Genomic DNA, 23,542 nt, shown 5'->3' on the forward strand with positions numbered 1-23,542 from the left:
TCTTCAGCCAGCTTGCTGGAAGTTGAAGTCCACAAGTCTTAAAAGTTGTCAAGGTTGGAGACCCCTGCACTGGGAGACCATGACTTCTAGTCAGGGACGTGCGGTCGGGGAGGCAGGGGAGGAAGAGCCTCACCACTCTCATCATGAAAATAAAAAAAAGGGGGGAAAGGGAAAAGGCGCTGAGGAGCCTTCTGCACACATGGTCCGGGAATGGGACCACGTGTGCAGGAGGCTCCTCTAGCCTCAGCCTCCCTCCTACACACGTGGTCCCATTCCCTGCCTTCCTGAGTCAACATGAAGGGGACTGCAGCGCGAGCCGCGGTCCCCTTCAGGTTGACTCAGGAGTCAGGAAAGAGGGGAATGGGACCACGTGTGCAGGAGGCTGAGGCAGCTTCAGCCTCCTGCACATGTGGTCCCATTCCCCGCCTTCCTGAGTCAACATGAAGGGGACCGTGGCTTGCACTGATGATGTCACCAGCCTCACCAGCCATAAACCTCACCGCACGTCACTGCTTCTAGTCTTGTTAGAAGGAAGAGTGAGTTCTACCCCTGTTAGAGGGAAGGTCTAGTGTTTTTCTTCCCCATTCTTTCTTTGCAGGCCTTCCTTGCCCACACAATTCCCACTACGAACCCTGTGGAAATGGATGCCCTGCCACTTGCCAGGGCCTCTCGGCTCCAGAAACCTGTGAAGCTCCCTGCGTAGAAGGATGTTTCTGTGACCCTGGATTCGTTCTGAGTGGAGATCAATGCATTCCTCTTGCAGAGTGTGGCTGTACGCACCAGGGCAGATACTACAAGAAGGGAGAGGAGTTCTACCCTACCACCTCTTGCCAGGAGAAGTGCCTCTGTATGGACAATGGAGCAATTGAATGCCACCCGTTCTCTTGCAGTCCTTATGAGGTGTGCAGGATGGAAAAAGGGATCCAAGGTTGTCATCCTCTGGGATATGGAACGACCACAGCTACCGGTGATCCTCATCACATTTCCTTCGATGGGCGAAGTTTTGATTTTCATGGCTCTTGCACTTATGTCCTAGCCAAAGTGTGCAGCAAGGATCCCAAATTAGTGCAATTCTCCGTGTTGGTGGAGAATGAGAAACTTGAACAGTGGCGCACATCTACAAGAAAAGTTATGATCTCAGTGCAAGGATATTCCATTGTCCTCGAAAGGGGAATAAAGTGGAAGACCATGGTATGTGCCTAATATGTTAGCGTGAGTGAATAACAGATGCTGATATTGCCCACAAATGTAAATATTTCACACATGTGGCCTAGCTTTTTGCTTATGCCTGCAACTAAGCATGTGTGACTAGAAGTAAAATCCAGTGTCAGGGTTCCAAGTAACACCCCTAACAAAAGAAGACTCCGAGGCTTGAGATTCCTCAAAGTTCCATTTTATTAGAGACCTCATATTGGCACATCTGGGAAAATCCAAATTTGAAAGTTTCCAGGTTTTCCCCACCCAAACGAAAGTTCAAGTCCCTGCCCAGCACCCACATGTTCATCACATGGTCCAATCAAGCACCATCCCAACTAGAGATGCCTCCCACTCATGCCACTGCAGGTGCAGGGCAAGATGTCCTTGGATCTCTGAGAAAGGAATGTTATTGTGACTATATCGACCACACTCCATATAATCCCCCCTCCCAGTTTTCCACAGCAATAAATGTGGCAGGCCTGAAGGAACAATGCAAAAGATGGCTTCCAGGCCTGACACATCCTTCATCTAAATCAGAAATGTCCAACCTTGGTTACTTTAAGACTGGTGGACTTCAACTCCCAGAATTCCCTGGCTAGCCATGCTGGCTGGGGAATTCTGGGAGTTGACGTCCATAGAGCTTTAAGTTGCCAAGGTTGGACACCTCTCGTCTAAACTATATCCTATGTCTTTATACAGGTGAATGGAGAGTATTATACATTGCCAGTGAGCACCGTTGATGGAAAACTTTGGATCACACAAGAAGGAAACAACATCATTGTCCAGTCACCTTTTATTCTCCGAGTCCTCTATGATGCTTCCTCACATGTCCACCTCTCAGTTTCCAGCACCTATCATGGGCACCTGTGTGGCTTGGGTGGCAACTTCAATGGTGACCAGAGTGATGATTTTATGCTGTCCAACGGAATAATAACTCAAAGCATAGATGAGTTGGGTGCTTCCTGGAAAGTTGCTGGGGACAGCGATCGATGCTCTGATGGTTGTGGGGAGAACTGCCCTACCTGCCACGCTATCCAGATTGCACCCTACGAAACGCAAAGTTTTTGTGGAAAGATCCGATCCAAGACAGGTCCCTTTAAAGACTGCCACCGATTGGTTAGGCCCTTTGACTACTTCCGATTTTGCCTCCATGACATGTGTTTGGCCAATGGCGCAGGAGATACCTTGTGTCAAAGTCTTCAGGCCTACACGGCTGCTTGCCAGCTAGCTGGAGCCAATGTTGGACCTTGGAGAACAGCCTCTTTCTGTTGTAAGTTTGATATGGTTAACGGCCACTTCTTTTGGGCTGTTGTACGTCACTATATTTCCAAGGCAATGTCTTTATGCAAGCTTATATTAAAGAGACACCAAAACCATTGCATCTTAGATCTGTCCGAACCAGGTACAATAAGGTGTTTGAAAATATTGGTAGCTCAGGGTTGGGAGCGTGACTTGGACTATGGGAATCCTCTGAGCTTAGTTTTCATCTGCAGATGTTTCATTAGTATAGTATAGCCTTTATTGTCATTGTACATCATGTATACAACGAAATTGGTTTAGCCTCACTGGTGCAATTCATGACAACCAATACAAACAACATAAATAGTATAAAGAATAATCCCTATGCAAGTCATTAGAGGAAAAAAAGAAAGAAAAGCTAGTCATACATTTCTGCATGTGCATGGAGTGATTGTGGTTGTGTTTTAAGAGTCTGACAGCCCAAGGATAGAAACTATTTTTAAACCTTATTTGTTCGAATGGCTATGCTTTGTTGTCTTCTGCCCGATGGTAGACATGCGAAGAGACACTGACCAGGATGTGACTCATCTCTAAGCAGCTAGACCTGACAATGTCATCCAGTAGCATTAGAGGGCAACCAATGGTTTCTCATGCTGAATTGATCACTCTCTGTAGTGCCTTCCTGTCCGCAGCAGTTAAACCAAAGTACCATACTATAATTATTCATTAGTCACCTAAGTAACAATGAAGATGCTACTTAGATGGTAATCAAAGGTCTGCAAGTAAAAACTAAGCTCTTACAACGCAATCAACTTTGGCATGTCACTTCAAGTATCAGTAGAGATACAAGCTGCCTTGAGCTCCAAGTGAAGCATCAGGGACAATAGGCTTTTTCTTCTTTACAGAAAGTATCTCAGATCTACAGAGTTGCATGTAGTGGTATGTGATGCCAATATTGAAGTTTTCTCAAAAGTGGTTAAAATAAAACCACCTTTCTGGGCTTTCTGATTTTTCTTTAAAACATTTTGCTTTTCATCCAAGAAATAGAGTAGAATAGAAATAGGAATAGAACTGGACAGGACCTTGGAGGTCTTCTAATACAGCCCTTGGCTGAAGCAGGAGACCATGCTATTTCAGGTAAGTGACTGACTAGTCTCTTCTTTAAAAACTCCAGTGATGGAGCACCAATGATTTCTGAAGGCAATCTTTCCTACTGGCTAATTGTCCTCACTATTTAATACAATGCAATAATACAATACAATAGTAGAGTTGGAAGGGACCTTGGAGGTCTTCTAGTCCAACCCCCTGCCTAGGCAGGAAACCCTATACCGTTTCAGACAAATGGCTATCCAACATCTTCTTAAAGACTTCCAGTGTTGGGGCATTCACAACTTCTGGAGGCAACTTCTGTTCCACTGATTAATTGTTCTAACTGTCAGGAAATTTCTCCTTAGTTCAAAGTTGCTTCTCTCCTTGATTAGTTTCCACCCATTGCTTCTTGTTCTGTCCACAGGTGCCTTGGAGAATAGCTTGACTCCCTCTTCTTTGTGGCAACCCCTGAGATATTTAAGTTTCTCCTTAATTCCAGGTTGCTTCTCTCTTTGGTTAGTTTCCAACCATTGTTCCTTGTCCTGCCCTCTGGTGCTTTGGAGAATAATTTGACCCCCTGTACTTTATGGCACCTGGTCAAATATTGGAATACTGGTATCATGTCACCTCTAATTCTTCTTTTCTTTAGACTAACCAAACCCAGATCCTGCAGCTGCTCTTCATATATTTTAGTCTCCAGGCCTTTGATCATTTTAGTTCCTCTTCTCTGAATTTTTTCCAAAGTCTCAACATCTTTTTTGTAGTACGGTGACCAAACTTGGTTATAGTATTCCAGGTGTATCCCAACTTCAGTTCCTTTGAAGTTCTTGGTTGAGAAGCACAATGCCTTGGAGAAAACTCAGAAAGTCCACTTTAGAATAAAAGGACCTTTGGGACAACCATGGCCTGGATGAATGAGAACGACACTGAAGTTTAAATACCATCTAAATGATTATGGTTTGTTCCATCTCGCTCTTTTCAGCTCTTTCCTGCCCAGCTCACAGTCATTATGAGTTGTGTACTCGATCCTGCGACTTCACATGTGCTGCTTTATCTGCTCCAACCCACTGCACGGGAGAATGTTTTGAAGGCTGCCAGTGTGATGATGGCTACGTCTTTGATGGGGAGGAATGTGTGTCTATGGATAAGTGCGGATGTGCTTATGAAGGGCGTTACATCAAGGTAGGTGTGGTCCATGAAATAAGTTCTACGTGACTCAACCAGGAAGCTTTTTTTGTGTGTGACAGAGCCTGGGAAAAATTGCTCTGAAATTATTGGTCACTGCCGTGGCTCAGAAATTGTAGACATGTTGATTTTATCTCTCTGGCAATATTTGTGCAATTAAAGGTAGTGCTCGCTTAGTGACCATTCAAAGCAGGAGTGGGATTGAAGAGTTTTAGCAGCTGGTTCTCTGCCTGGTTGCTGGGTGGGCGTGACCATACTGACCAAAACCACTCAAAGCTTAATTCCACCGCTTATTTTTTCTGTTCTCAGATTTAAATTAATTTTAAGTTTTTTATAGGCAGTCTCTTTTAAAACGGTAAAAATTCCTCACCAGCTGTAAACACTTTCTCTTTCCATTTCCTTCCATTCGGAGCCAGCCCAACTTCATCAGCTTAGGGGCTGTACTTTTATTGCCAGCTAGAAGAACTTCTCCTGGATCGATCAGGGGCTTTGCGGTGTCCCTGTGATCAGCAGGACGTATTCTTCCCGTTCGCCATCTCTACGGGACGGTTTAGGTCCGATTGGACCACCCAGCGATAAAAGTTTCGGCAGCGATCTCAGAGCATTGAGATCGCATGACTGTCTCGTAGGGACGTTGGCTCCTCCTCTCTTCTTTCTTAGTTATTGATGGAGGCAAGCCTGACAAATATTTTCCAAGTTACTCAAATTGTCTTTTCCTCCCTCACCCCAAAAAATTCCCATAGCTTAAATTGATTTTAGATTACTTAGGTTCAGCCAAAGTTTCTTCTTTTTAATTTTTTTTCTCAGTCCTTCTAACAGCCACGTGATATGTTTTAGAAAAGGTGTTTTTTTCGTGTATAAACCAATTCATTTATCAGTTACCGTGCTCTGCCCTAATTGCACAGCAGCTGTTTCAAATTCTGCACTGATCTGCAAGAATTTTATGAATATGTGATGCTAAATTAGATAATTTTCTCATCCTAGCTAATGGCATTTAAAGTAGGTGTAGCAGCAGATACTGGTTAGCAAAGATTATCAATTGTGTTACTCACCCTGCTTTCAAGATCAGGGATAATAAACCCTTTTTCAGACGAGAAAGGCTCAAGTTAGATTTTATAACATGTAAGAGGGTCATAATAGAAATTTAATGTTAATGTTTAAGGAATGAGTCCTTGACTTATTACCATTCATTTAGTGACTATCATTGAAGTTACAGCACTGAAAAATGACCGTTTTTCATACGTACAACTGTTATAGCATCCCCATGGTCATACGATCAAAATTCAGAGCCTTGGCAGCTGGCATGTATTTATGAGGTCATGAGGACATCTTTTGTGGCCTTCAGATAAGCAAAGTCAAGGAGCAGATTCATTCAACAATTACTAAGCTAATCACTGCAGTGATTCAGTTAACAACTGTGGCAAGAAAGGTCGTAAAATGAAGCAAAATCCACTACTGTGGTGCAATGGTTAGAATGCAGTACTGCAGGCTACTTCTGCTGATCACTGGCTGCCTGCAGTTTGGCAGGTCAAATCTCACCAGGCTCCAGGTTGACTCAGCCTTCCATCCTTCCAAGGTGGGTAAAGCGAGGACCCAGATTGGTCAAGAGGCTGACTCTGTAAACCGCTTAGAGAGGGCTGTGAAGTACTGTAAAGTGGTATATAAGTCTAACTGCTATTGCTATTGCAAAAATTCACTTAACGCTCTTGCTTAGCAAGGGACATTTTGGCCTCAGTTGTGGTTGTAAATCAAGGACTGGTAACCTGTGTTTTATTTAGTTTGATTTCATATCATTCCAATGCTTATTCCGCAAATATTGTTCACCTGTTAGAAACTGCTAGTGGACGTAACATTTTCAGTTGTGTCGTGTCCCCTGTGTTTCAGTGGAGTAACTAGAGATTGAAGTAATCCCGTGGCTTCTATTTGGTGGTTTCACTGATGAAAGCAGGAACCACCGTTCAGAGCAATGTACTGATTCTGTTTCCTGGCTTTGATCTGATGAATTGGAGCAGCCGATGCATATCCAGTTTGGCATCCATTCTGGGCAGCAAAAAAAATGGCCTTGCTCCAGAATGTATAAGCATTTGGAGTTAAATTGCTACCATTAGCCCCATTTTGTAAAGAAGTGTGTTTCTTTATAATATTGCCATTTGTTTGGCTTTGTTTATTCTGTTGCATGCATGATTTCCTTGGTAGAGATAAAGTAATTTTTCACCGGAGGGTGTGTGTCTCTGTGTGTAATTGCTCTCCAGGCAAGGGAGACTCTCCTCTCCAATGACTGCTCCGAGAAGAAGACTTGCAACCCATCTAACCAGCTCATCCGTGTCAAGAACCGCTGTGCTGTGGGAGAGACCTGTATGCTGACAGCCAAAGGGTACAGTTGCGCAAGACAAGAAGCCCGCTGCACTCTCAGCCAGGACGCGCAGTTCAGCTCCTTTGACGGAGCCCAAGGGAAGCTTATCACCAGTGGTGCTTACAAGCTGGCATCCTATTGCGATGAGGACTCACCCTCCTGGTTTAAACTGGTGGTGGATATCAATGATTGCAACGATCGGATGGTGCCTGTGGCTACCAACATCTATGTCTTCTTCCGGGAAACCTTCATCACGGTGACTAACCTCAAGGAGACTTGGGTAAGCGGTAGCCCACCATGGTTCATGGGACTGCCATTTACATCTTTCCCGGCTGGTTCTCAATGAGCAAAGTCAATGGGGGAAGGTAGATTGGCTTAATGCCTTCATGCAGGGGTAGGATTGAAAAATGTTAGCAACCGATTCTCTGCCCAGTTGCTGGGTTGGCATGGCCATGGTGGGGGTGGCCATCTCAGCCTCCTGCATCATGGGGAGGGGGCATTTTCACCCTCCCCTGGCTCCAGAGGCCTCCCTGAGTCTCCAGGAGGGAAAAAATAGCCTCCTCCAGGTTCCAGAGGCCCTCTGGAGACTGGAAACAGGCCCGTTTTTGAACTTCCAGAACTTCTGGTAGGCCCATTTTTTGCCCTCCCAGAGCTTCCAAGTGGGCCCTGCACTTACCTGTCATGATGAACGGGCTGCGTGGAGATTCCTGGGAGGGGTGGGGTGGGGTGGGTGGGGCCAACCAGTCCTTGCAACTACCTGTTTGGTGAACCAGGTATAAAATTAACATCCGGTTCACCCAAACCTGGGAGAACCAGCTGAATCTTGCCCCTGAATTCATGATTCACTTAAGAACCTCAGTGATTTGCTGAAAAACCATTGCCAAAAAGATGGCAAAATTGGGTGCAACACCCAACCACCACCTTGCTTAGCAACTAAATTCTGGTCCCAATTGTGGCCGTAAGTTGAGGACCGCCTGTACTTAAGTCTGTGATAAACCCACAGCTGCAGAGTCTGGAGCCCAAGAATCCTCACGTTCCATATCTCCATGGCTTTCCTTTCAGGTCAATGGACTCTTGCTCCAACTGCCCCATAACGTCTCTTCAGCCATCTCGATCACTGAAGCTCAGGACAGCATCGTCATCAATCAAAACTCCCAGCTGCAAATTCTCTACAATCCCAATGGCGAAATAACTGTGAAGGTCACCAGCAACCTGGGAGGGAAGTTATGTGCCCCTTGTGGGAACTTCAACAATGATGCTTTGGATGACTTAAAGCTGCCCAACGATCAGATGGCAGGCAACATCGCTGACGTTGTCGATGCCTGGAAGGCCAGGGATTTCTTAGGATGGTAAGTAATGCAATTTGCAGCTTGTGACGGCTTTAGAATCTATATCATCAGGGTAGCCTTCAATGTAAGAACGTAATTGTGCCCGCAATTATGGTCATAGGTTATGCCAGTTGCTAATTGGGTCACCATGAGACCATGTCTGACATGACAATCTTCTAGCAGTGGTTGCAAAGGAAATCCCGCCATCATTAAGCACTTCTATTGTCCGCAATGGGCATTTTTTTTTGCTAGAAATGGGAAGGAAATTTCAAATTGGCATCGCATGACTGTGGGATACTGCTAATGGCCATATGTCAAGGTTCCGATTAACGAACCCAACCAAATCAGAACTCTGAGCCTGGAATCTTCCTCATAGGCCAGTTGCTGAGTGCCAAAATATGATCATATGACTGCAGGGGAGATGCCCTCAGCTGTCAGAATTTCAAATCCAGGTTGTACAATAAGTAGTCCTGGGAAGCTCCATTGTTGCTTTGAATGGTCCCCAAGCAGCCGGTCATAAGTCAAGAACTACTTGTAGTTTAGTATCATGTGAAGCCACTGTCGATCACTTCCTGCAATGACTAAACAGCAGTGAAGAATTTCTATTCCTGTACTTAGCCTTCCAAAATAGGAAATATGCAATGCATAGGCCCAGATTGAACCTCCATAGTGAACTGGTGAAATGAGGCTTCCAAGAACTTGAAGTTAGCGCTATATAGCAACAGCAGAACAAAACCGAACAGAATAACAGAGTTGGAAGGGACCTTGTAGGTCATCTAGTCCAACCCCCCTGCCCAAACAGTAGACCCAATGCCATTTCTGACAGATGGCAGCCCAGTGTCCTCTTGAAAGCTTCCAGTGATGAAGCTCCTACAACTTCTGAAGGAAACTTCTGTTCCTTTGGTCGATTGTTCTCACTGTCAGAAAACTTCTCCTTATTTCTAGGTTGAATCTCTCCTTGATCAGTTTCCATCCATTATTCCTCATCTGGCCTTCAGGTGCTTTGGAAAATAGGTTGACCCCTTCCTCCTCTCTGTGGCAGCCCCTCAAATATCGAAACACTACTATCATATCTTCTCTGGTCCTTCTCTTCACTAGCACTTAGAATTATGTACCACTTCATAGTGCTTTAAAGCACTCTGTAAGCAGTTTATAGAAATCAGCAACAATCTGGGTCCTCATTTTACCGATCTCAGAAGGATGGAAGGCTGAGTCAATCTTGAGCCGGTCCGAATTGAACTCCTGGCTATGGGCAGAATTAGCCTGCACTTCTGCATTCTAACCACTTTGCCATAACTTTGTCTTCTGCTTCTTCCCACAGTTACTAATTCCCAAGAGAGCTGATGCTGTTTTGAATGGTAGGTGATTCTCCAAATTACAGCTGCTCCGTCAGGGATACAATCTGAATTACAGTGATATAGTATCTGAAGCATCAGACTTTGAGCTGGATTTTTCCTCCTTAAGCCTTGTTCAAACAAAAGATGGTGGAGTGGGTAGCAGGGGATACCCAGGAGAATACATTTGGTGTTTGATATATTAATATGCAATCAATTATTAAGTCTGGTAGTCAAGAATAGAATCCCCAAATGAAACGGTAGCATATAATAAGCAGATTGCAATCATCTTAATGGCCTGTAGACTTCCCATAAGCATCTGTCTGTCTAGTGTAAGAACTACCAGAACCTTTTATCATGAGCTTTATCTTCAACAGGGCCAATTGCTTTGTGAATGTCAGTGGGAACTCCGCATCTGGTACCCCACTGGCAAATTGAGAACCCAAAATGTGTAAAGCTATTGCTTTCTGCAAGCAAGCATTATAAATTAATACACACGCTATCAATCCTTTGATATTGTTCATATATTGATGCAACCCCATTTCCTTAAGTACTTCTGAACATATTTGTGTGAAGTATCTACACACACATACACACATACACATGCAGTATTTAAAGGAGAAGAAGGGATTATGCTGTTTCTGGGATGGGAGTAACACCGATGGTTCAAAATGAACAACTGCATCACTATATGCCCAGCTCCGTATCCACTGCTGAGGAATATGCATTCATCCATAATGTGATTTCATTGGACACTAGCTTAATTTTTCTAAACTTGGTGGGAGAAAACACAGGGAAATACAACATTCCCCAGAATCCTCTTTTTTCTCATATTATGGGGTAGCGTTCATGTAAAACCCTTAGCCTGGTGCTTGGTGCAAACTTAGGTTTTTGTTGTGGCCCACCAGCAGTCAGCAGAGCTGGCAGCAGATTCGGACAGTGAGAAGGTTGGGGAGGAACATGGGCCAGTCCTGGAGCCTGGGGAAGGCTCTGAGGAGGGCTCTGTGTCAGAGGCAGAGAGAGGGCCAGAGCCATCTGGGAGTTATCAGCTGCCTTTAGAGTCAGACATCAGTGAGGCAGAGGAACAGCTGGAGCCTGTTCCCAGTGTGCGCATGCGCAGAGTGGCCAGACGAAGGGAACAGCTAAAGAATAGGGGTCGAATTGGAAGTAAGGCCACAGGTGGACATTGAACGGCCCCTCCCATACGGAATAAAAGAGGAGCGAAAGAGGAGGGGTGTTTGCAGGAGACAATTAGTCCATTCCTTCATTCTTGCCAAGTATTGCGGCATCTGAAAGATATCAGCCTGGCCACTCTCCAAGCATGAGAAAGGTCGGTAATTGTGAACTATCTTGAAAGACTGTTGGCTGGGACTTTGCTGGAGAGGAATTCACTGCAAATTAAATAAAAGCGGTTTATCAGGACAAGGACTTGACTTCGTGCTGCTGGGGAAGCCTAGGTCAGAACGGGTTTTTTTTTTTTCATCAGCACAACATTCTCAGTTAGATCAGACTGGGTGGGAGTCAGTCATGGTTTTGTGGCATTAAATCCTCTTTCTTTCCTATAGAATGCTTCCTGTTCCAGGGACAGACGAGCTGCAATCCCTCCCTTGCCACTAGGCCTCTTCAGATGTCCCTTACTAGAAAGGAACCTCAACGGAGCATGACAGAACAATATTTACTTCCTCCCCGCTACTCAGAAAGTGTCTATTACCCTATTCCACCGCCACTTATTGACTCATCCTGATACCGTGACCAAAGTCTCTTGCTACCAACTTTACTACCAGAGTTATGTGGTTTTGAGCAGAGAACATTGTGGATGGACATAGAAATATTTATAGCAAGAGAAGGCTAGGTGTCTTTTTACCACTTAACGGCATTTCTACAGTAGGGTGAATAAAAGCCAGAATCAGACTCAATGCCTCTATTCACCAGTATTCAATCTCCTCCTCTCTGCTTCTCTCTGTGTGTCTTTTATTTTCTCTATTTCTCTTTCCCTCCTCTCTCTGTTTCTCTTTCGCTGTTTTTCCTCTTTCTCTCTCTCTGTTTCTCTCTCTCTCTCTCTCCTCTCTCTCCTCCTCTCTCTCACACACAAACACACCAGTGGTTGGTTTCCTTTTTTTTTTACTACTGATTCGCTCACTTGCACGCTCAACACTTCTACACAGAAGCATCCAGGTGGGTGGTCGAAGCCTCCCGTTGCCACCACTACCTATTCACCCAATCCAGGCCAAAGAGGGAGCAACCCACTTCACTCACTCACACATGCACGCACGCGCCCCACATCTTGGAAAGCACCAACCCTGCGGGGAGAGGGGGCGGTTTATAAATTTAATAAACTCAAACTCAATGCCATCAGCTCAATCTTGTCAAAGTCTTCTCAACATCTAGGTGGAATGGCTTTAAAACTGGCTTTTTGTGTCAGCTGTGATGACCTAGAGGTGGAGCTCTCGCCTCCCAATTAGGAGGTTGTGAGTTTGATCCTAGGTAGAGGCAGATGTAGGGTCTCCTGCTTGGGTAGGGGGTTGGACTAGATGACCTGCAAGGCCCCTTCCAACTCTGTTAATCTGTTACTTCAAGGTATGTATTTACAGGCAGTAGGAAGTGTCAAATGGCACACCCAATGTTTATCAGATATTCATCTGTGGATTAGGGCAATTTACACTTCCCAATCCTTCATAAAGCAGTTTCAACACAACAGGAACAGGGCAAGTCTGTAAGGAACACCAAAAGTGATGGGAGCCCAAATTTCAGCCTTTATCCTGTCTCCTCTGGACTCTCAAACATGGTGTGGTAACAAAAATCCTGATCCACCCCATGTCATACAAATGGAAATAAAACAACTAGTGTGCTTGATTCATTGATCACGGTTTGCAAAAAATCTGAGCAGTTACTATAAGGAAAAGCTTTCAGTTCCAAGCCACCATTCCTATGTAACCTTTCAAAGTCATGAATTGTGAAGGTGAAATTATAGTATGTTAGCAGCCATATTGATTTCTTCCCAAAACTTGTCATTAAGGTTTATGTGGGAGTAGATGGAAGAACACAAAAATCAAAACAAAGCATATGTACAAGCTTCAGGAACAAAAATGTTCCAAAAATTGAACCACTTAACACAGCTTAAATTTTATTTCATCAGTTGTTTCCAAAGCAGCAATTCTTAATTCTTTTAATGACTCCTTTGCTATCAGCTATTCATTATTGAGCTGTGTGGTGTCAAAATTCTGGTCCAGAGGAAATACTTTATTTCAATTTTTAGACCTAATAAACTAGAAAGCACAATTTATCTCTTTATTGTGTCTTAATTAAAAAAAATCATAATCAGCAGCCTTATATGATTTCAGCCCCAGGATACTACCTGTGGACAGATACATTGGGGTTTTTACAATGCCTTCTTGAGGCATTGCACATAAAGCATCTTTAAGGGTGCAGCGGTTGTGGGACTGGATCGACCTTTTGAATTATTGCTTGCTAGAAAAAAGAAAGAAAAATAGGTTTGATTATTATAGACTTCATAGCTGCAGTTGCTTTCTTGCTATAAATAGGGATGGACTGCTGAGGATTCGCAGGGGTTCCGGAGAACCTCTAGCTATGATTCTATGCAGTTTGGAGAACCTCCAAATCCCACTCTTGGCTGGACCTGCGCCCCCTCCCCCCTCCCAGGAGTCCCCACGTGGCCCGTTTTGGATTCAGGTAAATGCAGGGCCCACGCCAGGGGTGGGTCCCAGTTTCTGTTAAAGCCCACCCCTGGCTATAAGTGATGTTCAAGAGCAGAGCTGTCAAACCCACGGGCCACATAAGTCACATGCTGGCCATGCCTACCCCCGGTTTAGCAAAGGGGGTAAAAGTCCCAATACGTTACATGATGCCGCCGTGACGACATGAGTTTGACACCCCTGTTCGAGAGGGTTAATATTAGTAAGAACCCAGTTAAAGCAACTAAGCAGCCAAAACGGCTTACAGACCCAAAGCCAACCTGAATAAAAAGGCCACAATGTTCTTAAAACAAGAGAAAAGCCACTGGAACTCCACTTTCTTCAGGACAATGGTGCTGTGGTGAGCTTGGCCTCAGTTAGCACCCTACATCCTGAATTTTAAAAGGACAGCACCCATGAGGTTTTTTTGGTAGATCTAAGAGCAACAGTATGGAAAAATCAGGAAACCAGATCAAGTGTGGTTCAGTATTTAATGGAGGTTTATGAAAAATATGGAGATTGCTAGACTTAGACTCATTGAGTATTATATCGAACCATATTGATTTGACTATGGACGGCTGCTTCAATGCCATCAAAAGAGAGTCATTCCATGCCTCCTATATGCAGATCGACACTTTGAATTGAAGGCACTTTCAAGCTTATTTAAACATCATTTGCTCTGGGCCCAGAAATGTACACTTTCATGCATTTGAATCTGCGGTTGTCTCATTTCCTATACCGTATTACCTATGCTCCTGGGTTATTGGAGAGCTCATTACAATTAGACTTATTGCTTTACGTTTTTAGCATTGTTGTAGGCTCTTTGTGGATTTCTGGGGTGACAGGCTGCCTTCGGGCTATTTCTAATTGAAAAGATTGGTCTACTGCGGCAAGGACAAGTAAATTGGATAGGAAAACTGCCTCCCTTTCAGCTAAGTTTCAAAAGCCTATGCAAATAAATCTCTATCATCTCTGCCTCCACCTCTATCTCTCTATCAATCATCTCTATCTATCTCCATTGCTATCTCTATCATCTCTATTATTTCTCTCTATCATTTCTTTATGATCTCTATCTCTCATCTCTATCAACTCTTATCTCTCTACCAACTATTTCTCTATTCTCCCCCCTCTCATCTATCTAATATATTTAATCTATCTCTGTCGGTTTACCCCTACACCTGCCCCACCCCTGCCCCTATCCCTATCCAGAGGTGGGTTCCTACCGGTTCGCACCAGTTTGGGTGAACCAGTAGTGGAAATTGTGACCAGGTCGTTGAACCAGTAGGGATGGCAGGCTGGCCATGCCCCTGTACCGGTTCCCTGGTCACCCATGCCATTGCTGGTTTTTATTCCGTTTTAATGTTCTGCCCATGCACAGAACAATTTTTGGTCAATTGCATACTTGTACGTAGCATGTGTGTGGCACTTGAGAGTGTGTGTGCAAAAAAGCGGCAGTAAGTCTGGCAGCAACCCACCCCTATCTCCTATCGATTCCTATTTCTATCTCCTATCTCTATTTCTTATCTCTGGCTCCTGGCTTTTTGCAGGAAGAAGCTGACAGCCACTGAATGGGGAGAGCAGGAAAAAGAAAGAAAAGAAAAGATTGGCCCCAAGAAAGAGAAATAGTTCCCTCTATTCATATTTCACTTTGCCCACTCCAACCTCTGTTTTTCGCTCTATCCACTAATCCACATTCTTAACAGATTGTCCCAATGGGAACACAGCTCTGGACAAGAAAAACGACAACACTCCAGCTGTGCGCTCCTAAATCAGAGAATGAAAGACTAAAGCCTTAACTTACCAGTGGGCGAAGTCTCTGGCCTTCCATGCATTAATCACCTCCGAAATGTCTCCTACCACTTGACCATTGGGTAGGATAAGGTCGTCGGAGAGGTCACCATTGAAGTTTCTGCAGGAGCCACACAGCTTGCCTGCCAGGCTGTCTTTGACCTTCACGGTCACTTTTCCTTTGAGGTCAAAGAGAATCTGAAGAGCTTCCCCATGTCTAATTGTGACCACATCTTCAGCGATGCCTACAGACACCGTTTTAAAGGGGGAAGCTGGAAGTTTCACCTGTTGTCCATTCACCTGCACAGAGAGTCATTGTGGGAGATGTTAAAGTTTATTGAAATGGTACATCTTCAAATGAGGGTCAGAATGCAAAACTGGGGGAAACGGTCGAATCAGAGCAGGCGATAGCAAAATTAGCCAGAATTGCCCTTGTGTTTGTTTTAGAGGTAAGAGATAAGAGTGGAAAGAAAGACAAATAAAAATAAATAACGGAATAGAGTTGGAAGGGACCTTGGAGGCCTTCTAGTCCAACCCCCTGCTCAGGCAGGAGACTCTATACCATTCCAGACAAATGGTTGTCTAATTTCTTCTTAAAAGCCTCCAGTGTGATTCCATCACACACACACACACACACACACACACACACACACACACACACACACACCTGGCTGAAGAAAGCACCGATCTGCATTGTCCCCCAGGACACCAATTTCGTGCACAGTTAGTCCTTGACTTCCAACCATTTGTTTAGTGACTGTTCAAACTTACAACAGCCCCGAAAAAAGTGAATTATGACTGATTTTTCACACTTACAACCATTGGGGCATCCCCATGGTCGCATGATTTAAAATTCACACTCATGGCAACTGTGACCTTCCAGTAAGCAAAGTCATATCTAGGACGGTGGCACTATCCTAGGGCCATGTGATTTTTGTGACCTTCCAGTAAGCAAAGTCAGGTTCATTTAAAAACCCTGTTGCTTCCTAAACAACTGCCCTTAACAACTACAAGATTGAGTCGTTGAATGGTCACTAAACAAGTGATTGTAAGTTGAGCACTACCTGTAGTAAGCTTGCGTGTACACATCGGGAATGAAATTCAAATTCAGTTATGCATTGTTTCTCAACTGTGGCAGCTTTAAGATAGGTGGACTTCAACTCCCAGAATTCCCCAGCCAGCTGGCTGGGGAATTCTGGGAGTTGAAGTCCACCTATCTTAAAGCTGCCATGGTTGAGAAACACTGCATTAAGGTGTTTTCCTCCCCACAAGTTGCCTTTGTTTACAGCATTAAGAATCGCCAACTCAACCTTTCTTACCCAAACTTCCTTGTCTTGGTTGACAGCAAGAAGAGCCTCTCGGAAGAAGACGTAGATGGTAGAAACTGAGCTCATTTTACCATTGCAGCTCCTGAAATCCACCACCAGCCGAAACCATGTTTGGACTGCTTCGTCACAGAGAGAGGCCATCACATAGGCACTGTCATAAAGTATTGTCCCAGAGACACCATCAAAGGTGGTCAGTTTTCCTTCCAAGCTGAGTTGGCATTCCGCTTCCTGCTTGAAGCACCGATGTCGGCCATTTTGAAGGGTGCAAACCTCCCCTTGGGGGCAGCTGGTTTTATTGCAGGCGAGCTGGCCTGACGCATGGCAGGTGCATTTTTCCGAACAACCCCTGGAGAGAATGCTTTCTTCAGCCTATGGCAGAAGGTGGCCAAACAAAAAATAATTCATAAATATCAATGCCCTGGAAATGATTCTTTTAAAACCTCAGCGATTTCACCTTACATCGAAAGAGCTGACATTTTAATCTTATCCCCTTAAATGATGGCCTGTCCGTCTAAACCAGGGCTGGCCAACTTTCAGAACTTTAAGAGTTGCGGACTTCAACTCCCAGAATTCCCCTGCCAGCCTAACAATCACAGAGCTGGCTTGAGAATTCTGGGAACGGAAGTCCGCAAGTCTTAAAGTTGCAAGTCTTAAAGTTGCGCTGATCTAAAAGTGTTTTTTTTGGGGGGGAGGGGGAATATCAAGAAATAAATCCAGCGATGCTCTTCTGTATCCATCCTCCATTACACTAACTCTGCACATACCTTTTATGTCCAGGAGGTGACAGTTTCTGTGTCAATTTCCAGTTGGGAAAAGAAGCCCCTCTAATTATTGGAACATTATTTGACTTTTGTATATTTAAGACCATGCATATTTAAGTGCATTGAAATGGGACTAGGGCCCATCTCAATGCACAGGCAAAGGAAGGATGGGGCTGTTACAGATTGTTTGTAACTGTAGGACGAGTAGATTGTTCCAGGTGACTTATTTTGCAGCTTCTCCATTCAAAGTTTTTATCACACCCCTAGTATGTGTGTGTGCATCGGACCAGAAGAGCTTCTAGGCCCTCTTCTCTTGGCACTACTTCAGCTCTGCACATTCATGAAACAGCTCAGTTCTGTCCAGTGGTGGGTTGCAGGTGGTACGCCCCAGTACGGGCGTACCAGAGCCAGCCTGGAGCATCAGATACCGTTCCAGTACGGTCCTCCGGAGGGCTCACCCGCCCACCTGAGTTATTTATCTGTGTTTTAAAGCTTCTGCACTGCCGTGTAAATGCATGGCGCGTACAACACCTGCGCGACGCTCCGTGGAGCAGCTGCAGAGTCACGGAGCATTCGTGGAGGCGCTAAGACGCATGCATGCGCTGTGCATGTCCATGAGGATGACGCCGGCCCCGTTCCAACCATACCGGTTGGAACGGGATTTGAAACCCACCACTGGTTCTGGCACCAACCTTCATGTAGCGTCCATCATGTACACAGCCACAGTGGTCCAGGGATATGCACTTCTCCCCATCAGAAACGTAGCCATCATTGCACTGGCAGCCTTCAAAGCATTTCTTGGTACATTGGACAGGAGAAGATAGACCAGCACAAGTAAAATCACAGGATCTGGTACACAGCTCGTAGTGGCTGTTCTGTGGGCAAGTAAAGGCTGAGGAAAGAAGGAAAGCAGAATGAGAGAACCTCAATGTAACCTCAGTGTCCATGATTGTCATGCTTTGAGGAAAGAGATGGCTTAATTGTGGGTGTAATAGGGGATGAACATCTACATTGTCTTTATCTACATGGCCAAATTGACTAACTTAATGAGATCCTAAGCCTAATTTCAAAACTCTCCGCAGGATATCAGGTTCTATCTTTAGTAAGAGATGCTTTTCTCCTTTTCATGTAATCAGCTCTTAGAACAAAGAAGAGGATGTCAATATATAACATTAATATAGGATGTCTGTATTGGAAATGTCTTGGAAGAAAATGATAACTTGTTGTCCATATAGTCACCAGACGTTGACTTTGGTGGCGTCTCGCTGGCGCAGTGGTTAGAGTGCAGTACTTCAGGATACTTCTGCTGCCTGCTGGCTGCCTGCAATTTGGCAGTTAAAATCTCACTAGCCTCAAGGTGGACTTAGCCTTCCATCTGTCTGAGGTGGGTTAAATGAGGACCCAGATTGTTGGGGGCAATATGCTACTCTGTAAAATGGCGTAGAAAGGGCTGTACAGCACTGTAAAGTGGTACATAAGTCTAAATGCTATTGCTATTGACTATGACACCACAGGCTTGCTACATCTCCATCTACCATGAGACGCCAATGGATCGCAGAAAATATGACCCTCAGTAGAAAAAGATTTACCTCTCCCATGCTAAATGAAGAGGTGATAAGGAGGCTCTTTGGCATATTAAAATAGTGGTTAGCTAACCTATCTTTATGCTATCAGAGAAAGGTGAAAAGCAAAGCTAAATTAGACTGCCATTGGCTGAGCTGGTCATATCACAGATAAGATAAATCTGGCAGGGAAGACAAGGGAAGTCACAAATAAGAAAAAGGAGTTCACCGATTTCTACACTTATATGTCATCAAATAATTTTAAGGTTAAACTCTTTTAACCTTTTGAAAAGCACTCAAGACCTGGGATAAGGTGAGTTTTGTGAGATGAGCCTCCTCTGGGCTGCATGGGAAACTTTAGCTAGGATGCCAAATCTTTTCGTTTTAATATTTTGGATTTCAGGATATTTTTATTGTATGTAGATGCGGTTGTGCGCTGCCCAAGATTTATTCAAATCAGAGGTGGGTTATGCCGATTGAGAGCAGCACTCTAACTTCTAGAGCAAGGGCATCAAGCTGTATTTAATTGAGGGCCACATCAGGGTTGCGTTTGACCTCTGGGGGCTGGGATGGGCTTCACCAGGATGGGTGTGGCCAGCTCGACATCACTCATGTCGTGGTGGTTCAAGCGTACTGCCAGCAAAAATGGGCTCCCGATCTCTGTTTCAGCTGGGATGGCCTCCTGCAACCCTGTGCCAGTAAAAATGGAGCTTGGGAGGACCCTGCGCTGCTCTCCTGAGCTCCATTTCCACTGGCAGAAGGTTGCAGGAGACCATGGCAGCTGAAAACGGAGCTCGGGATCCCTTTTTTGCTGGCAGAAGCACCATGGGCCAGTCCTCTGCTGTTTCCAGGGCAGCCCCGTGGGCCACATCTAAATACTCCACAGGCGTGATCCAGCCCCCAGGCCTTGAGTTTGACACCCCTGTTTTAGAGAGATTCAGGATAAATAGGGGAATGAGAGACATAAGCAAAGGAGTAAAAGGATCCTAAACAGCTCTAGATCAGTGGTTGAGCATAGCAGAAGCAGGTCCATTTCTCAACTCACGGCAAACAGCAGCTGTCCTCCAGCTCTTGATAGTGGCGCCAGCTGCTTGGCACACAGCTACGTAGGCCTGCAGGCTTCGGCAAAGAGCTTCTTTGGCTCCGTGAGCAGCGCACATTTCATACAGGCAGAGATTAAAATACTCTTCAGGCTTCACCAGGAGATGGCAGACTTCAAAAGGGCCTGAGGAGGACTTGATCAGCCCACAAGAACTCTCCACCTGATACGGACTGATCTGAGCAGCATTGCAGGAGGGACAGTTCTGCCTGCAGTCATCCGAGCAACTGAGGCGTCCCGCTGACACTTTCCAGGAGGCTCCAAACGTGGTCACATTGGAGGTGCTGGTTCCATCAGGCAGCTGGAATTCATCTCGTCTCTCCCCGTTGAAGTTGCCACACAAGCCACATACCTGTCCTTGGTACGTGCTAGGGATGGACAGAAGGATGAATTGGGAAGAATCATAGAGAACTTTGAAACCAAAGTCAGTCTGGACCACAACGTTCTTCCCCTCCTGATGGATTAAAATGGATCTTCTCTCCATCACCAGTGGCAGGGTATAGGCTTCTTCATTCACCTATGCAAAAAGAAGAGAAAAATCCATGTGAGATTTAATTGACAGGAAGATTTACCCTGTATCCCCGAAAATACAACCTACCCTGAAAGTAAGTCCTAGCTTGATTTTTATATGTGTGCCCAAGATAAGCCCTATCCCCAAATAAGCCCTAATTAAGACCCTGCCCAGGCCAGGTTGCATGGGTAAAAATTAAGCTAGGGTGGGGATGGGGGTGGAGCTGCGCTACTACTTACCTTCAGACAGTTGCAGCTAGGCCTTGCGCACCCCAATACCTGCCTTGCCAACCCATTTCTTCTGCAGCTGATAACAGAGGTCCGAATTGATCCAGATCTCTGTAATTGACTGCAGACGTCTTCAGGAAAGCCTTGCCAGCTGCAGAAGAAGTTTCTGAAGGCCACTGACAGTGAAAAGGAGGCCGGGGTGGGGTGGGGTGACGTGCATAAGTGAGGTGAGTCAGTGGACAACATCCCTGCCCTGAAAAAAAGACCTTGTGCCTTTTTTGGTGGCAGAAAAAATATATAAAACAAGGTCTTATTTTCGGGAAAACACAGGTGGTATTTATTAGATTTTCTTTCTTCCACTTTTATGATTTTCATAAGTAACTCAAAGTGGTGAACATACATAATACACCTCCTGTCAGGGTTCCAAATAGCATCCAAAAGTAAATCAGAGTCCAAGGCAAAGTATTGCTCAAGGTTCCAATTTATTAAGAGAGCCATGTTGGCACATCTGAGAAAACCCAAATCTGAAAGATTCCCGGTTTTCCCCACCCAGTTGAAAGTTCAAGATCTTGCCCCCACACCCACAAGTCCATCCCATGGTCCAATCTTTCACTGCCATGCTGGCAGTTCCAGCCATCCAGATCCGGTCAGATGCAGAGGTGCAAAGACAAAGGATGACCTTCATTTTCTAGAAAGAATTTTGTTATGGCTACATAGCATCTCACTCTTGCAATCCAACCTCCCATTTCCCCACAATAGAAAATGCATAGCAGAATAATAGAAAGTATGGCAGGCCGAAGACCTAAAAGAAAATATAGGCTGCAGTCCTGACACCTTCCTCCTCCTATGTTCCCACCATAACAACCCTGTGGAATGGATTGGATTGGGACAGAGTGACTGGCCTAAAGTTACCCAGCCAGGTTTCATGCCTACGTCGGGACTAGAACTCACCGTCTCCCAATTTCTAGGTTCGGCACCTTAACCACTACACCAAACTGGCTCTCTTGAATAGATAGACACAACCCACCTTCACATGTTCCCAGGGGGAACAAAAACACAACTGAATTATGTCCAAAGAGCAAATAATGTGTTTTCATTAGTGTCAACCACAGAAAAATATCCTGATTTCCACCCCCCCTCAAAGTTCTAATTTTTTCCCCCAAAGAAGAAGAGCATTTTACTGAAACTGTGGTGGGCAAAGGATGGTATTCCTGCATTTCATTTGCTAGGAGATAACCCTGGCATATGTGTGAATCTTTTGCCCTTCACTTTACAATCCTCTCTCCGGCATCCCGACAACATTTAAATTTCAAAGAAAGACATGATGGGAGGACACCTCCCATTTGAAGTTTTTTTTTTACTAGCAGTGCAATTTTCTTCCCGAAGGGGGAATCTCACCCTGGAGGAATTTAAAGACTCTGTCTCCCTTCTATTGCTGTCCTCGAGATGCTTCTCAGAATTTAGAAAGGGCATTTGTACCCAGCTCTGGTTTACACTCTTTCGTACAATTTGAGCCTGTTTCTGCACTACTCATTTGCAGCCTCTCACTCAGCCATCACGGACGTGATATAGAGCCTGTCTGCATTACTGTTATTTGGGCGCACAACTAAGGTTGGATGACTTTAGAAGATGCTATAAATCTCCAGCATGGAAATGACCTTGAAATCTCTGATTCCAAGAAGCACTTCCTAGCTCCGTGAAACAGCAAGTCGGTTGAAAAGAGAAACCGACAGAAGAGGGAGACAGACTCTACCAATCTGCAAGTCTGGAAATCTGATGAATGGGCTCCGTGAGCAGCTAAAAGCAGCGGTCCATTGATGATAAATAGTATGGGAATCCTCTCCTAGCGCCGGTATCACTATGTGGGACTGTGGGAAATAAGAATTGCTAGAACCACGAGGTGGGGGCTATCGATGCTGGATAAATACATCTTCAGAAGTTAGGAGGGGTTTCCAAATTTGAGAGGGCCTTACCTTCTCAGCAGTGGATGTTTCTTACTAGGTTTCTCACTCAACCTTCGTGGAATCATTACTGATTCTTTACACCAGGGAAAGAACTGATGTCAGAAGCTAAGCATCATCTAAGGGTAAGAGATTAGACCTGCTGGACATGTGCAACAGCATCCTCAAAGTTTAGCAATAATATGTTTTCCCCAAAATAAGACAGGGTCTTATTTATTTTTGACTCCTGAAATAAACACTTGGCCTTATTTTCGGGGAGGTCTTATTATTTTTGAGGTGCAGGAGGCGATGAGCGTGGTCAACTCATGGCGGCTGCTGTGTTGCAATGTTTTCGGGGAGGGCTTATTTGGGGGGAAACAAGGTAGCCATAGCAATAGCTCTTAGACTTATATACCGCTTCACGGTGCTTTATAGCCCTCTCTAAGCGGTTTACAGAGTCAGCCTCTTGCCCCCAACAATCTGGCTCCTCATTTTACTGACCTCGGAAAGATGGAGGTGCTGGTGAGGATTGAACTGCTGGCTATGGGCAGAGTTGGCCTGCAATACTGCTGTCAACTCTGAAGTGAACCTGGCTGAAACCATCTTGTCCTGCCTCACAGTTGCCATGAAGCCTGAGATAGAAGAGTGGGGGAGTAGATAGCCCAGCCTGCAGTCAAAATAAGAAGTTTTCCTGTGGGAACCAATGTCAGCATAACAGATGGCTGGTGAAGGAAGAGAGGAGACTGCCAGCCATATTCATTGGACAACGTGACTGATGGCACTGGGGAAGGGGAAAAGATTAATCTTTTAATTAATTGAAAACCGCAGGAACTTTCAGAGTTGGCTTTCACCGGCAGTGCTGATATGATGTATCCAATAAACATCCTTCTTAGAGGAATCTTCCTGCCG

General features: G+C 45.0%; 2 protein-coding genes across 2 annotated transcripts in view; one reads left to right on the top strand and one right to left on the bottom strand.

Annotated features, from left to right (window-relative positions):
• The window catches only part of LOC309396514 (IgGFc-binding protein-like), a 63,583-nt gene extending 51,947 nt beyond the window's left edge, over nt 1-11,636 (top strand). The window contains exons 27-33 of the mRNA XM_081961673.1: nt 599-1,191; nt 1,897-2,467; nt 4,508-4,707; nt 6,963-7,343; nt 8,126-8,412; nt 9,713-9,749; nt 11,291-11,636. Coding sequence (XP_081817799.1) covers nt 599-1,191; nt 1,897-2,467; nt 4,508-4,707; nt 6,963-7,343; nt 8,126-8,412; nt 9,713-9,719 — 2,039 coding nt within the window. The 3' untranslated portion in view covers nt 9,720-9,749; nt 11,291-11,636. The remainder of the gene's footprint in view (nt 1-598; nt 1,192-1,896; nt 2,468-4,507; nt 4,708-6,962; nt 7,344-8,125; nt 8,413-9,712; nt 9,750-11,290) is intronic.
• A 437-nt stretch (nt 11,637-12,073) lies between these two features.
• Nucleotides 12,074-23,542, bottom strand: part of LOC309396515 (IgGFc-binding protein-like) — a gene marked incomplete at its 5' end in the record, with an annotated part of 39,304 nt that continues 27,835 nt past the window's right edge. Inside the window, 5 exons of the mRNA XM_081961674.1 lie at nt 12,074-13,193; nt 15,219-15,505; nt 16,525-16,902; nt 17,987-18,186; nt 19,902-20,472. Coding sequence (XP_081817800.1) covers nt 13,184-13,193; nt 15,219-15,505; nt 16,525-16,902; nt 17,987-18,186; nt 19,902-20,472 — 1,446 coding nt within the window. The 3' untranslated portion in view covers nt 12,074-13,183. The remainder of the gene's footprint in view (nt 13,194-15,218; nt 15,506-16,524; nt 16,903-17,986; nt 18,187-19,901; nt 20,473-23,542) is intronic.

Source organism: Natrix helvetica, assembly GCF_964273705.1.
Source record: "Natrix helvetica genome assembly, chromosome: 9".
Taxonomy (NCBI): domain Eukaryota; kingdom Metazoa; phylum Chordata; class Lepidosauria; order Squamata; family Natricidae; genus Natrix; species Natrix helvetica.